This window comes from Antechinus flavipes, chromosome 1 (assembly GCF_016432865.1).
Source record: "Antechinus flavipes isolate AdamAnt ecotype Samford, QLD, Australia chromosome 1, AdamAnt_v2, whole genome shotgun sequence".
NCBI lineage: Eukaryota > Metazoa > Chordata > Mammalia > Dasyuromorphia > Dasyuridae > Antechinus > Antechinus flavipes.
Window position 1 is genome coordinate 144,199,543 of NC_067398.1, and position 21,158 is coordinate 144,220,700.

General features: G+C 33.3%; 1 protein-coding gene across 1 annotated transcript in view; it reads right to left on the reverse strand.

Annotated features, from left to right (window-relative positions):
• The window catches only part of DEPDC1B (DEP domain containing 1B), a 125,398-nt gene that overhangs the window by 46,394 nt on the left and 57,846 nt on the right, over nt 1–21,158 (reverse strand). Inside the window, exons 5-8 of the mRNA XM_051971223.1 lie at nt 13,035–13,170; nt 8,126–8,253; nt 7,215–7,345; nt 2,728–2,775 (exon numbers count right to left, since the gene is read on the reverse strand). Of these exons, the coding sequence (XP_051827183.1) occupies nt 2,728–2,775; nt 7,215–7,345; nt 8,126–8,253; nt 13,035–13,170 (443 nt within the window). The remainder of the gene's footprint in view (nt 1–2,727; nt 2,776–7,214; nt 7,346–8,125; nt 8,254–13,034; nt 13,171–21,158) is intronic.

Sequence of the window (21,158 nt, forward strand, 5' to 3'; positions counted from 1 at the left end):
CCTTTTTGGCCCGATTTTTCTTGTGCAGTATGATAATTGTAAAAATTTGTACACATGTATTTGATTTAACATATATTTTTAAACATGTTTAACATATATTAGATTACTTGCCATCTAGGGGAGGAGTTATAGGAAGGAGAAGAAAAATTTGTAACACAAGGTTTTGCAAGTATTAGTATTAAAATAAATTATCCATGCATATGGTTTTGAAAATTAAAACTTTTAATTAAAAAAAAAAACTTCCCTGACTATTGAAGCTCACCAAAAACTCTTTATTTTAACATTACATTCTAATGTCATTCCCTATTATTTTCTATTTTTTCCCTGTATCTAAGTCTTGCCTCATCAATGAAACTGTAAGCCCAATGACAACTGAGACCTTGTCTTTTTATCTCTGTGTAACTCTGAGAATCCCTAGCACAGCCCACAGCATGACCTGAAAAAATTTTGAACCAGCACTCTTTCAAACTTAGAGAACATGGTCCTGAGGCAATGTAACACAGGCAAATGATTTTTTTTTTTTTTTTGGTGGCGAGAAGATGGGGGAGAAATAAAATGAAAACATGAGGACTAAAAGGCAGGTGAACTAGTAAAGGTAAGAAATGACAGAATGGAAGCATGGAATCCGTTCAAATGGGGAAAGAGACAGTTCATGATAGAACTGAGCTTTAAACATGTCTCCTAACTCTCAGTCCAAGATGGCAATGGGTAATGAATATAGATGAGAAGACATTGAGAGGAGAAATACTTCAGTTTCTACATTGGCCCTCTGTGCTACAAAGAAAAAAGGGAGCAAAATAGTTTCAAAAAGAAGAAAGTGTAGACTTCTTAGCAGTAGAGGTCTGCTGATTGTTTTCAAGTGTCACTTTAGTAGCAATTTATATGCAATAATGTATAGGCAAATTACAAATAATTCTCATAGATTAGAGCCCTGAAAAAATATAACCTTTTTTTCTTATTAATATTATTTTGTATCTTAGAGTTATTTCTTACTTTCAACTCTCAAATCCAATAAATAAATTCAGTCTTTTACTAAAATCTCTCTTGAATTCAGTCCTTTGCTCTCCACTCATACTACTAGCACCCTAGAATTGGCCCTAATTAACACCTTCCAGGACTATTTCAATGCCTCTTGACAGGTCTTCTCCCCTATGGCCTCTCAATCATCCTTTGTGTGCTTTGATAAGGAATGGCCTTTCCCCTCTCAGACTACACAATGAACTGTGATTGAAACTACTCAGATGTTCATATTATTTTTAACTTAATTATAACTATTTGTGTGAATTACATGAGTTATATAAGGTATAAATCTATTATCTAAAAACTAGTATAATAATGCTCTGCCTAGAATAAATGAAAATTTAATAAATCCAGAATTTTTCATTGTAAAGTTAAAAAAGCTGAATTTATTTTTTAAAGTCTCATAACTCAGACCTTGGAGTCAAAATGACTTTCTTAGTAATCAAACCAATTAGGCAAAACATCACTTCAAAACAACGGTCTTTGTCTGTGTGGCTCCTCCATCACTAATGTGGATTGCAATTCTTCCAAGTGTTAATAAAACAGTTAGTGAGATACTAACGCCAAAAGAAATATTAACCATCTGGCATCCAACCCTCTGGTGATGAGCCTCTCCAAATTTGGTAAGGCCATTCCTCAGAGGATAGATATCCAATTCATTATTGAGTCTGTACTCAAAGCCTTTTCAGATCAGTAGGACCTACTAGAGCTTATGCTCAGATGGCAGTGAGAACAGAAGGCTCCTTTTCATGCCATGATCCATTGGTGGAATACAGACTGAGGAGAAAAAGCAATATATTACATATTAAAATGCAGCCCGACAGCAAAATGACAACAATAACAATAATAAAAGTCATTCTGGGGCAGCCAGATGGCACAGTGAATAGAGTACCTAGCCTGAAGACAGGAACTCATCTTCTTGAGTTCAAATCTGACTCCAAACATTCCATAGTTATGTGATCCTAGATAAGACACTTCATTCTGTCTCAATTTCCTTATCTATAAAATGAGCTAGAGAAGTAAATAGCAAACCACTCCAGTATCTTTGTCAACAAATAAAATTGTGGTAGCAAAGAGTTGGACATGATCAAAAACTACTGAACCGCAAAAAACTGGTAATAAAAAATTTATTAAATGGGTAATATGTGCCAGACATGCTGTTAAGGGATGGGGAAAAAAGTTGTAAAAGATAGTTCTTCCTCTCAAGAAGCTCAAAGAATAATAGGGGAGACAACTTATAGATAGTACAAATCTAAGTACTGCTAAAACAACAACAACAACAACAACAACAAAAACCCAAAATGATAATATTTCATTTGTGGAATGCTTTTATAAATAATTCCCCAAGCCCAAAGAAGTTAATTGTGCATGAATGAATTTAACTGAATGACAGTTTTATCTGTTTTCCACATTTAGTTCAGGATCCCATGCACATTAAAGTGTTCAAAAAAATCTAAATTGGCTACTAACATATAATAATTTTGGAGGGAAGGGAGAAGAGAGAAAAAGAGAGGAAGTTCAACAAATATTAACTGATAATGTTGAGTCTCAATATTATTAATCAATAACATTTATTATGCCCTCACACATGTCAACATTGTGATAGGTGCTCTCAGAAAGAAGTTTGCTGAATAGAAATTAAGTTTTTTGTATTTAGGCCCTTAGTATTGACTAAATTTGTACAGCCAGTGATAAAAGTATACTTACAATTTGCTAAACATTTCATAGCTGACAGTACCCAATGAGGAAGTTCTTCTGCAAGAAAATGAGAAAAAATATTATTGTAGTGAATGACAAATAATTAAAGAAAATATACACATGGCAGGAACTCAATATTTCTATATACTTTTGCCTGTGAACTAAGAGTTTTTAAATATTATATTAATTCAATATGATTATATAAAATATATTAAAATAGTCAATCCATTTTACAAAAGGAAAGTATAAGTATATTTGTATAAATTAATGGATTATCATTTTGGAACGTAAATTATCCCAAGTTTCTTCACCCATTTTACCTTCCAAGTTTTTTGGCAAAGTACACATTGTAGAGTCAGTTCTAGCAGTTTCAGCAATTTATAAAATTAAAAAAAAAAGGAAATGACAGAATTTAGCATCAAGTATGCCTTAATATTAATTACTTTAAATCACCTAATTAATGCTAAAATGTACAAATCCAGCATGCAAATGTTACTTATCTATTTCTATTTTCAAAGTGCTTTTTTGGAGGAGGAGATAAAGAGGAGACTATAGAGTACATAAAAAGTTGGACTTTTTTGAATCTAGGATGTCAGGAATTTTAAATTCTACTTGTACTACAGACTAGTTTGTAAGGCCAAGTAAGTCATTTAACTTCTCAACAAATTAGTCCATTAGTTTTCAAAATGTGGTCTTGTGGGTATTTTAAGGGGGGGCTTAAGAAAACAAAACTATTTTCATAATAATATTAAAATGTTTTCAGTTTTAATATGGTCAATATCACTGGATATGTGATATAACCAAAAGTTCTTAGCAGAGAGGGAGAGGTCCTCAATAATTTTTTAGTGTGTAAAAGGGTCCAGAGATCAAAAAATTTGAAAAGTACTACTCTAGATGTCTCTTTACTGACTGTAGGTTGCAAAGAAGGTACAATCTGACTTTGTAAAAGGAATTTCCCCACCTTAAAGTTCGCTATACCATTGAAATCACAGAACCAAAGTTTTATTTAATATTCCTTTATTTAACCCAAATTTAAGTCTCTATCTGTGCATGGAGCTGTGAGGCTAATATTACTTAGATGGCACAGTGGATCAAACACAGGGTCTGGAATGAGGAAGAAAAGTTCAAATACAGCATCAGACATTTAGCTGTGTGATCCTGGGGAAACCCTAGTTTGCCTATGTTTCCTAAATGAGGATAGTAATAATAATAGCACCTACCTCCCAGAGTTATTGTAAGAATCAAACAAATTAATTGTAAATGCTTAGTTAGCAAAGTGCCCAACATATAGTAAGCATTACATTAATATCAGTAATTATTACTATTACTATCATTATTATTGTTGTTATAATCACAGAAGCATTAAAGCTACTAAAATAAAGTATGACTGATATGGTATAGCTCCTAGGGAAATATAATGGTGGTTTTGGGTTCCCCTGACCTTGGGGCTTCTGTTCTGACAATCCATCTGAATCCAAAGTCCTCTGGCTTTTGCGCCCCCCCCCCCCCCGCCCTTTTTGCCGCCAGTACCCAAACTAGGAATGCTGTTGTTCTGACAATCTGCCTGATTCCGGAGACCATTCCTCAATTCATTCCTGATTGGTAATCTTGTCGGTAATAATCTGATCAACCAAGAACCAAATTCCAGAGACCACACCTTCCTACCTATGAGCCATAGAACTAGCATATTTATGATTGAAAGCTGGATACAGCCTTACTTCTGTTTTTCTGCTGAATTCCCTTACAATTCAGTCTGCTTTGTAATGGCATTATAATTACTTACAATAAACTTTGCCCCTTGACTAGGAAATAGGTTCAAGCCTGCAAATTCTTTTGAGACACTTTGAAACACCAGTCTAGGACCTCAAACTTTTGGGGTTCCCCCTTTCCCCACCTCAACATGACTATTAAAAACTCAAATCAATTTTGGTACAATGTGATAGGAATTTCTTTCCTTTTACTCTTGCCCCTCTTGGAAACTTCATGAGAGCCAAGTAGGTCTTCATAACTCCCTTATTCACAAATTTTTCCCAATTGTAGGGATCTGGGCTTCTTTCTTAAAACAGCAAGAAAGATATAAATAAAAAGTTTCAAATTAGTAGGCAGCAGTAGTTTCCATTTCAATGTTTCTTATAGGTTGGTTTGTGACTTAGCTATTCAATGGCTAATACTTGTAGAACATTCTCAATGCCCTTTTGAAGCACTTATTTCCTAAAAGGAAGGACAAATGGTTCTCTTACTCACAAACAATACTTTTTTTTATCAAATTAGATTAAAATACTAGTACTTTGTTTTTCATTTTGGAATAGGAAAAGTAGAATGGTGAGGGAGGATGTAGATAAGATTTTTTAAAATGGGGGTAAAAATGAGAAGAAAAAAGGTCTTCATGGAGACATTTCTTTGAAAAATAAAAATAATAGGACAAAAGGAAGACCAGAAAAGGTAGTCAAGCAAGTTAGCTTTGAAAGCTATAAACTGAGCTGATTAAAATTTTTAAAAGAAAAGTAAGTTGTATACAATGCAGACTTGCAATGTCATATACAATTTGTTCTACTATACAAAAGTAAATGACTAATCTTCTGGTGTTGGGAAAGTTCAAAATAAAAATATATAAATAAAATGCAAAAATTAGAAAAAATAGACTTTCCTTTCTTGTTTTCTTTCTTGTTTTCCCAGTTTGGGGATGTGAGAGGATAAAGTAAAATAAGGAAAAGGAAAGAGGGCTAGGGATAGAGGAAGAAAGAAACAGAAGGAGGGAAAGAGAGAAAAAGAGAGGAAAGGGTGAGAGTAGAAAGAGACATTCAAGCATCTTTTTAAAAATGCAGAGAACAAAAGAAAAGCCAGGAAAAAGCACAGACAAGGACAGCTTTGAAAGCAACAGGATGAGCTCAATATACTTAAATGAACTCAATATACTAAGTTCTTATACTCAGAGGAAAAAAAAGTAAGTTGCATATAATAGGAATCTATACTTCCATGCACAATCCTTTTTTTCTGTGCTATTACATATGTACTAATGCCCAAGTTTGCTAAGATCAGAATATTTTTTTTTAAAATACAGTCCTTTAGAGAAAGACATGGAAAAGAGTTATAAGCAATGTTTCAAATTTCACATTTGATATATAGCATTAGAAAAATCTAAATTCATATTCCTATTAGTTGGACAATTTTTTTTTTTTGAAAACACTAATCAATTATGATTTTTTTCCTCTTTCCCCAGTATTCTCCTGCTATAGAAAGAAGATGCTGGGAATAAGAAGGTTCCTAAAAGGTATCCTGCCTTCCTAAGAGAAGATATAACCTATACAATCACACACTCCCCCATTACTACTATGAAATTGCTCTCAATCCAGCTCTATCAGCTGTCCAGGAACTTCATATTCTGAATTTAACAGTATTTAACAAAACCCCAGCAAGAAATATTTAACTGGGACAGCAGAGTCAAACACAAATCCTATTTAAAGCTAACAGGGAGAATCTGAACTGAAAGTAACTCAAGAAAGGAACCCTATTAGCATTAGCTCATGGCTGTATCTAAACGAAGATGAGTTTATCTCTGGTCCAGTGAAGAGAATATATTAGGGTTCAAATCTACTTTAGTGAAATTTCAGGGCAACCTCCATGACCTTAGAAGGAAACTGACAAACTAAATATTGACCTGAACTCCTTAATGGTTCTCACATTTGGCCACCTCAAGGAACCCAATGAGGACAACCTTCAAACAATGAGTTTAGACCAGATCTGGGCTATTTGCAAAAATAAAAGCTTTGATGTGGGAAGTTTGTTACTCTTCCATAGGGCATTTTCTAGATTTAAAGAACAAACAAATAGAAAGATTTGGAAGTACAATAGGAAAAGAAGAGAGAGAATAATTAGGGTTAGAATGAATTTTTAACTAGGAAAATAAAAAGGAAATTAGAGAAGGCTCTCCCTTTATATAGAATATTGATAGCGTATATGTATATAAATGTTAGCTATCATTATGCCATAACACAATATATACCAGATGTTATTATCTGTAGTATTATTATATTGTTTAAGGTTTCATGCAAGGCATTTTATCTTATTTAAATTTCACAATAATCTTTTGAGACAGATGCTATTATTATTGCCATTTTAGAGATGAGGAATCTGAGACTGAGAGTCAACTAGATGGGATAGTGAATAGAGTGTTAAGACCTGGATTCAAATGTGGCCTCAGACCCTTACTAACTATGTGATCCTGGATAAGTCATGTAACCCTATTTGCCTCAGTTTCCTCATCTATAGAATGAACTGAAGAAGGAAGGGGCAAACTACTATACAATCTTTGCCAAGAAACAATTAACTGGAACAGCAGAGTCAAACAAATAAATCAAATGAATAGATTTCAAAGGCAGGATTCTAACCCCTGCTCCACCTTCTGTTTGAGTAACAAGAGTGTAAGTTATCAAAATTGATATAATACCATGCTACTAAAACAGTAATTCTAGGACAAAGCATTACTCTGTGCTCACTTGATTTATCCGTGAGGATGACAACTCCCTGCTTACTAACACTGTACACATTGTGGATGATGAACTTTGAGTTGACAAGCTTGGGATCCAAAACTTCCTCCAGGGAGTCCAGTTCAAGGATTTTCTGTAAGCTGTTAAAAAATCATTTATAATTGCTTAATTTAAAAAAAAACATGAAAAAATGTCTCAAATTCTAACATGATGCAAAATCAATCTCTATAATATATTCCTTGTATATTTATTACCTCTGTGATTTCATGAGGAAAGGAGGGCAGAGACAGATAGGGCGGAGACTGACTTAAAAGATATTCTTTAGCTATTAACATGCTCATGCTTCATCATTATGGTAATATAACTCCCTGAATGCCAAAGACATCACTTTACAAGTAAAGATATGAAAACTACAGATGAGCCAGCTTAGTCAGTGATTAGAAACAGCCACAAGTATTTTTTTTTTCCTGGGAAAGGAAAATGCTGTTCTACTCATAATATTAACTTTCATTACCTACAGTATTTCATATGAAAAGGAGACCAGATTTTCCATTCCCTGCCTCATTAAGCTAAACACTTAACTGTTATTGGCAAGTGTACGGAATTCTCTGGGCTGAGAAAAGCTCCCTGATCTTAACCATCATGCAAAAAAAAAAAAAAATGGTATATGAATGGAAAATGGAAAACTCCCAAGCTTCAGTGAAATCTTTTCTCTATGTATCATAGTAGCAAAAGAGAGCAAACAAAAGTTGAAACTAAAGCTTAATAGTAAACACATCTAATTAGTATAAACAATATGGATTTAATTTTCCAACTGCAGAAAATTAACCACCGGCAAATCTGTGTAGCAATTAGAGTAGAGAGATGTTCCTGAACATTTTAATCAATAGCCACATTTAGAGAGAGCCAAATAGACTTACTGTGATAATGTCATAGACTTCCAGATCTCTTCTACATTGGCCTCTGTCAGCTGTCTTCGATAGACAAGGCGGCAGGCGGGCACTTCTCCAATTGCGATACTGTGACGCTTGTACCACGATTCAGAATTCTACTTATCCCAATACCATCACCCCCCAAAAGGAAAAAAGTTAATATAAAATATTTCAATATAAAAATGGAATTATTTTACTGAAAATTAAGTTCTGTGACTCGGTTTAAATCTAAACTTAATTTCAAAGGAATAGATATAAGAAAACACTTATAGATATATATGTCTATATATCTATATATATCTATATATCTATAAATAGATATAAGAAAATCCAGATGTAAGGATAGGGGGTCATGATGATGATTATAGTAATATATAAGTTGTTTAGATATGTGGGTCATAACGATGCACAGGGATTCTACAACTCCCATAAACTACATGGGTGAGCACTTAATATTGAGTGGGCTGATTGTAAATAGCATTCTTTTCTCTTAGACAATGGTTTAGAAACATTTGGAATTAAGAGAAAACCTTTCAAATTAATGAAATGGTAGTTTAAAAAATATATATGTTTATCATTTTTTTCAAGGATTATGCATGTGATTACCTAAGATAGAAACAAGTACCTAGATTGAATTAAATGGGAGGTAGTCCCAGGCCTGACTGCCTTCCTAGAGTAAGTGATGCATTGAGTTCTTTTCTGAAAAACAGAGGGAATGACAATCCCACAAAGAGAATTCCAAGACAGCAAAGCAGATGAACTGCATCCAAATTATCACAAAATTTGAAATATAAGAATCAAAAATAAAATTACTTAAAGACTTGCTATTGGCAAATAGAAAAAAAGAATTTCATTGTTACATTTGATAATGATACATGATAAAACAACATCATATGATACTTTATATTCTTGAGAAATGGAATATTAACTCTTATTATGACTTGATTCCAACTATACTACTCATAACACCTTAACTAAATTTCTCTTATCTGTGTGGGCACATCTATGAAGTTTTGCTTTCTCTCTTAATTTTTCAGAAACTTGATTTTAATATTCATAGAGAGAATGTACTTCAGAACTTCACTTACTGTTGGACAATGGGGATAATATAGATGAGAAATTTATAATGTGTGCCCTAGATAATGACTCATCAATCCATTTGTTGTTCAATCATATCAGTCACTTCATGACTCCATTTGGAACTTCCTTAGCAGATACTGGAGTGATTTGCCATTTGCTTCTTCAGCTCATTTCACAAATGAGGAAACTAAGGCAAACAGGATTAAGTATCTTGTTCAAGGTCACACAGCTATACTTCCAGTGAAAAGGATCTCTCTTTCTCCCCTAGAATCCTGTACTATCCATTACCTGTATCATTCAATACTTTAAAAAAACACAGAGTGAAATTAAATTTTTCATGTCAATATAACTTATTTCCCCAAATAGATTAGATTATAAACTCTTTGAGAGCAGGTAATACATCATTTATACTTGCATTTCCTCAGCACAATGCTATGCTTAATAAGTAACTGTTCAAACAATGAATAAATTTTTATTTACAGAGAGAAACAGGGATGAAAAGGAGGTTAATCAATAGAATAGAATCAATAAGTTACTAAATATGATTTTTGTTTCAAAACCTACAAGCCAGCCAACCTACAACAACAAAGAAAGATATGTTAGCTTTGCTAATATTTCTCCATGATCTTTTAAAGTAATTTTTATGTCTATTATCCAGAACCAACAGAAAGAAAATTTTTTGTGGGTTTTTAAAAAAAAAATCTCTCCTCCCTAAACATTGCATGTAATCACCTACTGGCAAAGTGAGTAACCTTAAAAAAAAAAATTCACCAATCACTACCTCAAAGAGATCCTATGTGGAAAATACATAGGAATATGATCACCAAAAAGAGAAGATTTTTGCAAGAAACAAGAAAAAAATGATTCAAATATGCTGGAGCTACAATTAGAATTGTATAAAATTTATCAGCAACTACAGTAAAAGACCTGTAATCATATTGATCAACAATCAAAAGAATTAGTCCTGCAGCCAAAAATATCATATCCAGCAAAATTATCTATAATCTTGAAAGAGAAAAAATAGACATTCAATAAACTTGCAGATTTTCAGGACCTTCTATCAATCAAATCTGAACTTAACAGAAAATTTAACACATAAGAGCCAATGTGAAAGAACAATTTTAAGAAACAACATGGACAAACTGAACATGGACAAATTATGTTTTTTTTTTATGTATACACACACACACACACACACACACACACACACACACACACACAAGTTTCACAATAGGATAGCTCAAAAGAAACATTGGCAGAGTTAAGGTAAAAATAAGAATCATGTTATACAAATGAGGTGCAGAAGAACAGACACAGAGGTATCAGAGTGGGAAGGAGGGCTCGTAATTCTGAAAACCTACTTACATCAGGAATGGCTTCAATAGGGAACTACACATATACCATGAAGGATAAAACATTATTCAAAATCTATTAAAAAAATAAATGGGGAAGCATGGATAGGAGGGAAACAAAAGGTAAGGGGAAAAGATAAATGAGGGATCCTTGAGTGGGGGGAAGTTAAGTTAGAATAAGGCAAGTTATGAAGCAGAATTTAATTTAAAAGGGAGCAAAGACAGGAAAAACGTGTGTATGTATGTAGGGTGGGTGTAGGTGTGAGTAATGTGTATGTATCTATATATCTATGCATGTGTACATAAATATATATTTTCTTAAATATAGCTTGCTTGGGAATGGGGTAAGAATGAAAGGGGAAAAAAACAATAAAGTAAATAAGGTGAGTAGCAGAGAACCAAAGAATAATTTATAAGGAAGTAGACAAAAATGGTCATTTATAAATATCTTCTACTAATATATATATTTTCTTGATCTGGTAATTTGTTGTTATATATTTTGAATTTTCCCTAATGTTCTGCTAAGCACATGACAATGTTCTCTTTTGTTTTGCTTTATTTTGTATCTCTTTTCTGTTTTCCTTTTTTCTTACTGTTTTTTTTTCAAATAATAAAAGGAAAAAAATGGAAAGAGCAAAATAAGCATAACCAAGAGAACATCATATACAGTAACAGCAATATTGTTTTAAGAATGACTTTGACCAATTAAATTATTTTGACTATATGAAGAAAGATGCTATCTAAATCCAAAAAAAAAAAAAAAAAAACCTGATAAATAGAAGTATAGAACAATTTTATATCTATATAGATATACAGATATAATATTTGTATCTATTGGTGACCATTTCTGGGATGAGGGGAAGAGAGGGAAGAAAAAAAAAAGAAAAAAAAAGAAATTTACATTATAACTTTGTTGTATATTTAAAAGGAAAAACAAGTTGCAGTTTTGCATGCAATCGTATTTTAATTATATTATGTTTATAGAAATGCTTGCTTTATTTTATAAACTAAAAATTAAAATAAATAAGAAATAAAAAGGCCCCAGAACACTGAGTAGACCTAATGTTATACTTCCATATTTCAAAAATTCTATAAGATCACTAGTATGAGAACTCTATTGAGGATCATTCTATTGCTTTAAACAATCTTCATGAGTTATGATCAATGAAAATTTATCACTTGGTGGTCAAGTTCTTGGTGATTAGCTTCTCCAAATTCAATTGAGAGGTCCTTAGTGACATATAGTTCAGCATTGGTCCTGTACTTTAAGCCTTCTGAGGACTTGCTGGATTGTGTACTCTCTTGGCATTGTCTTCATGAACTTAAAAGTAAAGTTTTTATCTATCCCCAGCATTTAGCACAGCAGTCTAAAAAAATACCTGTTGATTGATTGATTAAAAAAAACCACAACTTTTTGCAATTATGATAAACATCTCATTATAAAAAGATCAAAGATTTCTTCATTTCCTTAAAACCATAGATGTTATAATATAAGCCTAATTAAAAAATAGGCTAGTATACATGCATACATACATAAGTATATGTATACATACATGTGTATGTTAATTCTCAAGTAAGCTGGGTGGTACAGCGGACAAAGCATTGAACTTAAGGGTCAAGAAAACTTGAGTTAGAATCCTGTCTCAAACAATTATAATATTGTGAGCCTAGGCAATTCCCTTAAGCTTTCTCAGCCTCAGTTTCCTCATCTGTAAAAGGACATAATAGCATATACCTCTCAGGGTTAATGTGAGAATGACATGAAATACTATATAATAAAGGACTTTATAGTACAACATAAATGTTAACTATTATTATTTTAAAACTCACCATGTTCCATTTTTCAATTCTAAATTATCTCATTTTCAATAGCCTCCCATTGAAGAAATTTAACAGTAGAGAAAAGAAGATGAGTATTTCATATTAGCTAAGAGCCTAGGTAATTTCTACCCCTGGCAAAACTCACTATTGTTCATTGGATTTTTCCACTCCACAAATTCCCTCTTCTAATCTGTTCTCTCTTCACTGATGATAAAGAAGCTAAAGATAAGTGATGAATAAAAGTAGGAAAAAAAGAAATGAAAGATGTCATAGATCATAGAATAAAAAGAGGTAAGAATTAATGGAGGATCAATGGAGCTTTTTCCTGAACTCAAGTATTTTCACAAAATCTGACTGTAATTTGCAAAAACTATAGTTCCATTCTTCATTGAGCCCCATTCAAACTCCATTCAAAAAGAAAAAAAAGCCACATTTCCACTATGTTTTTATGTCAATATTATAATGTGCATTAGAAAGCTCCTCACAGCTGGCTCTTCTACTACTGGCATGGATTTAGTTCCAGAATGTATTTAGATGAATAGCATCAACAGAGTGAAGATGGGTTGGAGAAATGAGACTAGATCAGGTGATTCAATACTATTTGCCATGGCAAATATTCCCCAACTTTCTGTCACTGTACTTACCATAACAATAGGCCTGACAGGTATGTTTTCTTGGGTAGTATCTGGTGGTTGATCAGCCCAGTCTGGGAATTTGACAACACTTGCTTGATAGGGAGATCTCTTTGGGTATGGTTTCAAGGGTGAAGAAGGAGGAAATCTAAAATAGGAGAGAAAATTATCTAACTATTTCAATTATTAGGGGGAAAAGATTCTCACAATGATTCCATCAACTGTTCCTCAAAGAAATTTACAAAGAAATTTTCTACTTCAATTGATAAATTAGGTCTCAGTCAAGTAATGACATGCATATGTCCAAGCACATTATCAATTAACATCATTGAATAGAATGTTCCTACATCAGATATAGAGAAAACCATTCACCTTAACAGAGGGGAAAAACACAATGACAAAAAAACACCTTCTTAACCAATCATCTGAATTTCAAATTTTAAAGTATTTGCAGGATGACAAGTAGTCAATAGTGTAGTAGACAGAGCTGGCCTTAAAGCCCTTAAGGACCCAAGTCTAAAACCCACATTTGACACATGTCTAACTGTATCACCCTGGATAAGTCAGCTAATCATTTAGTGTGCTAAATAGATATCTAAGGCTTAAAGTTGTGAGAAGGCATAAACTTGAATTGATGAGGAAATTCATCCCCAAATTTCCTTATCTGTAAAAATCACACGTCTAGTTCTTAACTCTTTCCCTAACAGGACATGGAAAAAGAAAGCATATCTCTAACCCAACTAAAAATCCTAATTAGCTCATAACTTTGAAGGTAATCAAAAATTGGAAAGAGTTATTGAATATAAAGGGAATCTAGAGCAATGATAAACCTTCAAGTATTTTCTCAGATTCTGACTATGATTTGGAAAAACTATTAATTCCATTCTTCATTTCCCCCTCACCTCCATCACTCCCTGCCTACCACCTCAATCATTCTCCGTATCCTACTCCATGTTTGGATTAGTCAACATCTCTTCCCAGAAAAAAAGGAAATGTAATATAGTATAAAAAGCAGAGACCTGGGAGGCAAAGACCCAAGTTCTAGTAACAGCTCTGTCAAGAACTAACTACATAATAATCTTATCAAATCCCTTTCTTTCCTTGGGACTGCTACTTTGCCTCCAAAATAAGGCTACTAGATTCAAGGATTTCTAAGGTCTTCACCACCTTTAAGTTTTTTAATTCTATGGTATCTATCTAAATTGGCCCATACCTTCCCTTCCCAAGAAGTTAAAGGAACTAAAGATATTAAGACTTTGTTGTTAATTCTTTCCTGGTGGCTTAACTATAGATCATTATCAATGATGCACTAAAAAAAAAAAAAATTCAAGAAGTTCAACATTTCTACATGGTAATTTCCACACGAAAGAGAGAAGGAGGGAGAGGAGAAAGGGAGGGAATGAAAGAAAGACGAGAGGGAGAGAGGAAGGGAAGGAGGGAGGAAAGGAGAGAGGGAGGGAGAGAAAGAGGAAGACGGGGAGAGGAAGGAAAGAGATAAGCAATTTAAAGACTCCATTTTTAGAATAACTGCAGAAATGAGTTTAGAAGTTTTTAAATTTACAATGAAGTTTGTATATGAGTGATATCACAGGGTGAAGTAAAAGATGGATATTATTTTTTTAAATGCATCTCAAAGAGCTGCAACAGATTTGGAAAAGGATGAAATAAAGAAAGGGAAGTGATTAATGAAATGGCATTTTTTTTTACCTGTGTCTGAAGAGAACATCTAATATTTGTAGGTTATCTGAGAAAAAAAATTTCCTAACATCTTTCAAGTTAAAAATTTTAAATGAAAGATCAACAAATGAAATTTTGGACAATCGAGTTTTTAGGACAAATGTTAGAACTAGCATCTAACAACATAAATTAAATTTTTGTTGGGACTGTCAAAGTTATCCTATTTTGCAATCTATTGCGTGAGTCTCATTACCTTGGACTAAAAATTAGCACAAAGAAATCTATTAACACTTCCCTGTAGCACTGCCAGGCAAAGAACAGTTAGCCAAATACTAAAAGGCCAGCCTCAAAATGATGAAGTCAAAGGATCATATTTCTACAAGGTGCAACAAAAACAATGAAACATAATAGTTCTTAAACGAGTCCAGGAAGAACTTCAAAAATTCCTGAGCCAATTTATTTTAGCTAAGAAATGGGAGGAAATACGATTGGCTATGTGGAATATCAGAGATATCCAAAGCAAGACTAATGACTAAATTATTCCTCTTGGCTGCAATACTAATGGTTACAATGATTTGTGAGTAATAGCAAAAGAAAAATTACATATGAAGAGGGAAAAAAGATCTGTAATTAAAGTATAAAAGAAAACCCTCCTCTTGGCAAAAGGCATCGGACTAAGCTTACAAAATTGACTCCCCATAAATGCTTAAGTCACCATCTTATTTATATTATGGTCTACATGTTCTGAATACAGACCTCTTCTCTTCCAATCCTGAAGCCTCTCAGTTGTTACTGTTTCAAGTATGAGGTGTTAAAAGGCAAGTTTGGAGAAAAAAAGCTGAGATTTTTGGTGTTCTTTCTTCTAAACAGCTGGTTTCTCTGGTTCTCATCAATCAATCAACAAATCTATGGAAAGCTTATATTTAAATGATTGTTCAAATGTCTGTAAAAATGCTTATTTTAACCCTTTCGTACAACAATACCATTACTAGGTTTCCCAAAGAGATCATAAAAGATATAAATGGGCAGGGAGAACTCTTTGTGGTGGCAAAGAATTGGAAATCGAGGGGATACCCATTAACTGGGGGGATGGGTGAACAAGTTGTGGTATGTAAATATAATGGAATACTTTTGTTCTATAAAGAAATGATGAATACCCAGATTTCAGGAAAAAAAAAAAAACAGGAAAGATTAAGTGAGCAGAACCAGTAACAGCAACACTGATCAGCTTTGATAGACTTTGCTCTCCTCAACAATACATTGAAATTAGACATCTCCAAACAACTCATGATGGAAAATGCTATCCACGTGTAGACAGAACTATGGAATCTGAATGCAAATCAAAGCATATTATCTGTTGTTGTTTTTTTCTTTCTCATGATTTTTCCCTTTTGTCTTCATTCTTCTTTCACAACATGATTAATATGGAAATATGTTTAAGAGGAAAAAAGTGCTTATTTTAGATGTGTGCAATATTTGTGTTTACTGAATCATTTGTTTTAAATATATTACAAAATATTTCTGTATTAAATACTTACTGAAACATTTAATGATCACCTTAATCCAAAAGTAATTTTATTTCCTCCCCTTTTGAACTGCAATATATATTTATATCACTTACACAATTATTTGTGTTCTTCTTTTATCTGTTATATCTTATTTATCCCTAAATGATAGGTCTTTTGAGAACAGAGACCAAGACTTAATCCTCATTGTATTCCCTAAAGTACTTAATGTCTTCTACTATATTTGTTAATAAATAAGAATGTGTGCTCAGTATGAAGATACTGAGCATTTTTAATAGTACACAAAATACCAAATATGAGTGCTGTGGGAGATACAAAGGATCATAAGACATAGTTCCTTCTGTGTTTTTTGTTGTTTTTAATCATTTTTCAGTCATGTACAACTCTTAGTGACCTCTTTTGGGGTTTTCATGTCAAAGATCCTGTAGTGAGTTGCCATTTTCTTCTTCCAACCATTTACAGATGAGGAAACTGAAGCAAAAAGGGTTGAGTGACTTGCCTAAGTCACATAGTTAGTAAGTGTCTTGAGGCAGATTCAAACTCAAGAAGATATATCTTCCTGATTCCAGACTTTGACACTTTATTCATTGCTTCCTTCTGTCTAACAACCAGCAATTTTTGTTACTAAGAGCTATGAACAGTAAAGGTGAGAATGTGAAATGCAAAGAGGTAGCCAAAGTTATTGACCAGCAGTCTAATCGCTTGACCTACATTGTTCCTTGGATCTTTCACTGGATGAAGTTTCTGAAATGGTTTGAAGATACAAATTAACACCCAGAAATCTCATAGAAATTAAAAGACAGACTTATTCTTATCACAATGGGTACCTGCTTGATGGCTTCTGTTACTTGATTGAATGGATGCTGCTATCATAACCCTAGAGCTTTAGTCCTTCCTTAGAAAAAGGGAACTTTATAGTTTTCCAAGAGAAGAGTTGGGTAGGCCTGAATGCTACATATACATGTAGGTACCTACATCTAATCAGGGGTATGCTGGTAAATACTTAACAAATAGTTTTCTTCCATGAGTCCCCCTGCCCATTCCTATAGTTTCAAGTTTAGTCTGGTCTATTAACATTTTTGTCAATCACTTTTCTTTAAGCCTAGACAACTAACAAAACAACAAATAAAGCCCTGATTTGTACCACTTACCAATTTCCAAGTTTGAATGCTCATGTTGAAAATTTAATAACTGACTCTTGGAAACTGGCCCCAAAAGACTCCTACATTTTATAATACATATTAATAAAAAGAGCAGAATAGAAGGTGTATGCTATAGAATTTTGAAAAATGAGAAATAACTGTGAATTGAAGTGGTCAGGAAAGATTTCATATAGGACGTAAGATGTGAGTTGGATCTAGTTATGATTATGAGTATGGAGACATTCCAGGATAGATTTTTAAAATTATATACATCTATATTATGCATGTGTGCATATACATATGTGTATATTATGCATGTATGTATATTATTGCAAAGGGAAGAAAGCAGGAAGAGTAAAAAGCTCAATGGGGCTAAAGAAAAGACCAACAATTAAAAATAAAGTTCTCACAACCTAATCTTTAAATATAAGACAATGAAAGCCATTGAATGTTCTCTTCAAAGAAGTGAAACTTTAACAAGATTAATCTTTTGAACATCAACTGAATGAATGGACTGCAGGGAAGAGAGATGAAAAGGAGGGAAACTAGTTAAAAGATTATATTCCAGATGTGAGGTAAGAACTCCATTAGAATGTTAACTAATTGAATTAGAAAAGGAAATATACTATATCCAGACTTTCACTGTCTTCCAGGTCCCATTCAATGGCCTAGGCTAACCAGTCCTTCTTCCCAGTTCCATTTGTATACTTCTGCAGGTATAAAATATACAAGGAAGGTAATTTCTTTGGTAAATTAAGGGAGGCTCCTCCTGACTCCTTACCACCCCATCCCTTCTTCTGGTTTCAGGACTATCTCAAAGTGTTGTGAGTTTTTGTTTGTTTGTTACAGGGAAAAGCCTTCTGCACACACATAATCACCAGGATGTCTTCTACATTCGAAATTTTAACACCCCTTATAGCATAACCTTTCATCTTTGCAACAGTGGGCTTAACAGCCTGTGCCACAATAAAAAAGATACCCTCTGTCCCAGTAATAAAAAGATACAGACATGGATGCAGGGGACTCTAACCACACACAGAAACAGATCATAATGAAATCTGCCAGTTTCGTGAGTGATTAACTAGAGACGAGCTCCCTCTAGTGAGCTGGTTTTAGTTTTACATCTTCTATTATAAACTGCCCTGAATCTAATCCAAATCACAGAATTTTAGAACCGGGAGTGACTTCATAGAACTAATTTAATTCCCTCATTTTAAAGACAAGAGAATAAGACCAAGAGATATCAAGAGATAGCTATCAGTATAGCTGAGATTAAAACTTAAGTCTCTTAATTCTGGATTCAAGGCACTTTATTATTATTAATCATCATCATTATACACAGCATTTGCATAGTACTTTAAAGTTGGCAAGGTACTCTGCATGCTAACTCACAACAGCCCTACAAAACAGTGCAATTCTCATAGCACCTCTTTTACAGATGAGGAAACTGAGGCTAAAAAAAAATTAAAGGACCCAGGATGACACAACTAGTAAGCGGCTGCTGCAAAATTTGAACTCAGATCTTCACAGCTCCACATTTAGCAAGCACCTAGTTGTCCATTACAAGTACAATCATTCTTCCATTCTAACCTAACAGGAATTTGTAAAGCACTTATTATGTGTAAGACACCATTGTAAGCACTGGAAAATACCAAAGTCCACATACTCAAAAACAATCCCTGTGCTCCAGTAATTTTGCAAGTCAACCTGGGGGAGAGGGGAAGACAAGATGCATATAGATAAGTATAATCACAGTAATTTTAGGAGAGAAGGCAAATTAATTAGTAGTAGAAATAGAAAAGGCTTCCTGCCATAGGATGTGTCACAATTAAACCTTGAAGAAAGCCAAGGATTTCAGAATTGAGATGAACAAGGAATGCATTCTAGGTATGGGGACAAAAGAATCTGAACTTAAATCACTGAATCACTTAGGCAGGAAATGGAATGTCATATTTGGAGAATAACCAAGATTTATCTTTGGCCAGAGTGCATAAAAAGGGGATAATGCATTCAACAAACATTTAAGTATCGACTTTGTGCAATGCACTGGATCAAATTATATACATCTGTGACAAGACAGTAGAGAGATAAAAACAAAAACAAAAAATTGACAGCAGAGTCAGCATTCTTAAGAACTGCCACAATACAATCAATCAATGAAAATTCATTCATCCATTTCATTCAATAACCATTTATTAAGCATCGTACTATGCAATACACTAGACATTGCAAAAAAGAAACAAAGATAGCATTCATCAGCTTCCAAGCTATTTCTCTAGAGAAAATAAGCTTTAAATCTCCACAAATATTGTACCCAAATGTTGGAAACCTAACCTGCAATTTTTTCATGGTGTATAAACAATAACAGAAGTAATGTGGTGAAATGAATAGAGCTCATTTTAAAGCCAAGAAGACTTGGTCCAAGCTCCATTTCTAACACACAAACATTGTATGAACTTGGGCAAGTCTATTTTTTCAGTGTTCTAAGAAATGGTCTACAACTTTAGGTTGACCTGCACTGGCAAAAGAGAGTTTCAAATACTCAAAATGCTCTTTGATTTTCAGTGACAATAGTAATAGTTCTAGAACCATCCTCCCCCTCCCAACCTCTGTGTCTATTTCTCTGTCTCTCTCTGTCTCTGTCTCTCTCTCTCTGTCTCCCTTTCTCTCTCTCTCTCCCCTTCTCTCTCTCTCTCACACACACACATAGACACACACATACCCCACAGCTTCCTATTCAAAAATTGAGGAAATGTTTATCGATTGAGAAATGACTGAATAAATTGTGATCTATGATTGTGATGGAATAGTACTATGCTGTGAGAAATAATAAACAATTTTGGAAATTACAGATAGACTTGCAAAAAATAAGGAAGTGTACAACAAGTAGAACCAAGGAAATGTTGTATATAATAACAATATTATTTGAAAAGTAAATGTGCATGACAAAGCTATTCTGAGTTATATGAACACTGAAATCAATTTCAAAGTACCTATGAAGGAAGATGCTATTTATCCATCTCCAAAAAAAAAGAACTGATGATAATAAAATTTTATATTGTATAGTTTTATATATGTTTATATATGTGTAAAACTATACAATATATAGTTCCATATATCATCAGTTTACATATGTGTGTATGTGTGTGTGAGAGAGAAATATTGGCTTTCTTAAGTATGGGATTAGAAGGGAAAGAAGGAAATAGAACTCAAAATATAACACACACACACACACACACACACACACACACACAAGCACAGACACACACAGCTTTCTATTCTATCCAGTCATCTTCCTTTAAAATCACAGATGTTTAGATTTATAAGAAACCTTTGAAATTATATCCAATACCTTCACTTTATAGATGATAATTCTTAGAACCTTCTCTTACCTATACTGATTGTATGCTGCTCAGTAGTTCTCTAAGACTATTAAGTTAATATCTCTGATAAACAAATGAAAAAGAAAAAAATAAATATAGGCAACTAACAGTACATACAAAAACATCAAAAAATCATTCACCAAGAGTTAAGTGGTCAAGGGGATGTGAACAGTTTTCAAAAGAATTGCAAAGTATTAACACCCATGTGAGATGATGCTTTAAATCTCTAATAAATGAACTACAAATCAAAATAACTTTGAAGTTTTAATTCACACTCAGTAAAGTGGCAAAACTGGGAATAATTCATGGTGGAAGAATTGTGGAAAGACAACCAATAAGTCATTAGGTAGCATTATTAATGGAGTTGTGAATTGATATTATTCTGGAAAGCAATTTGAAATTACAAAA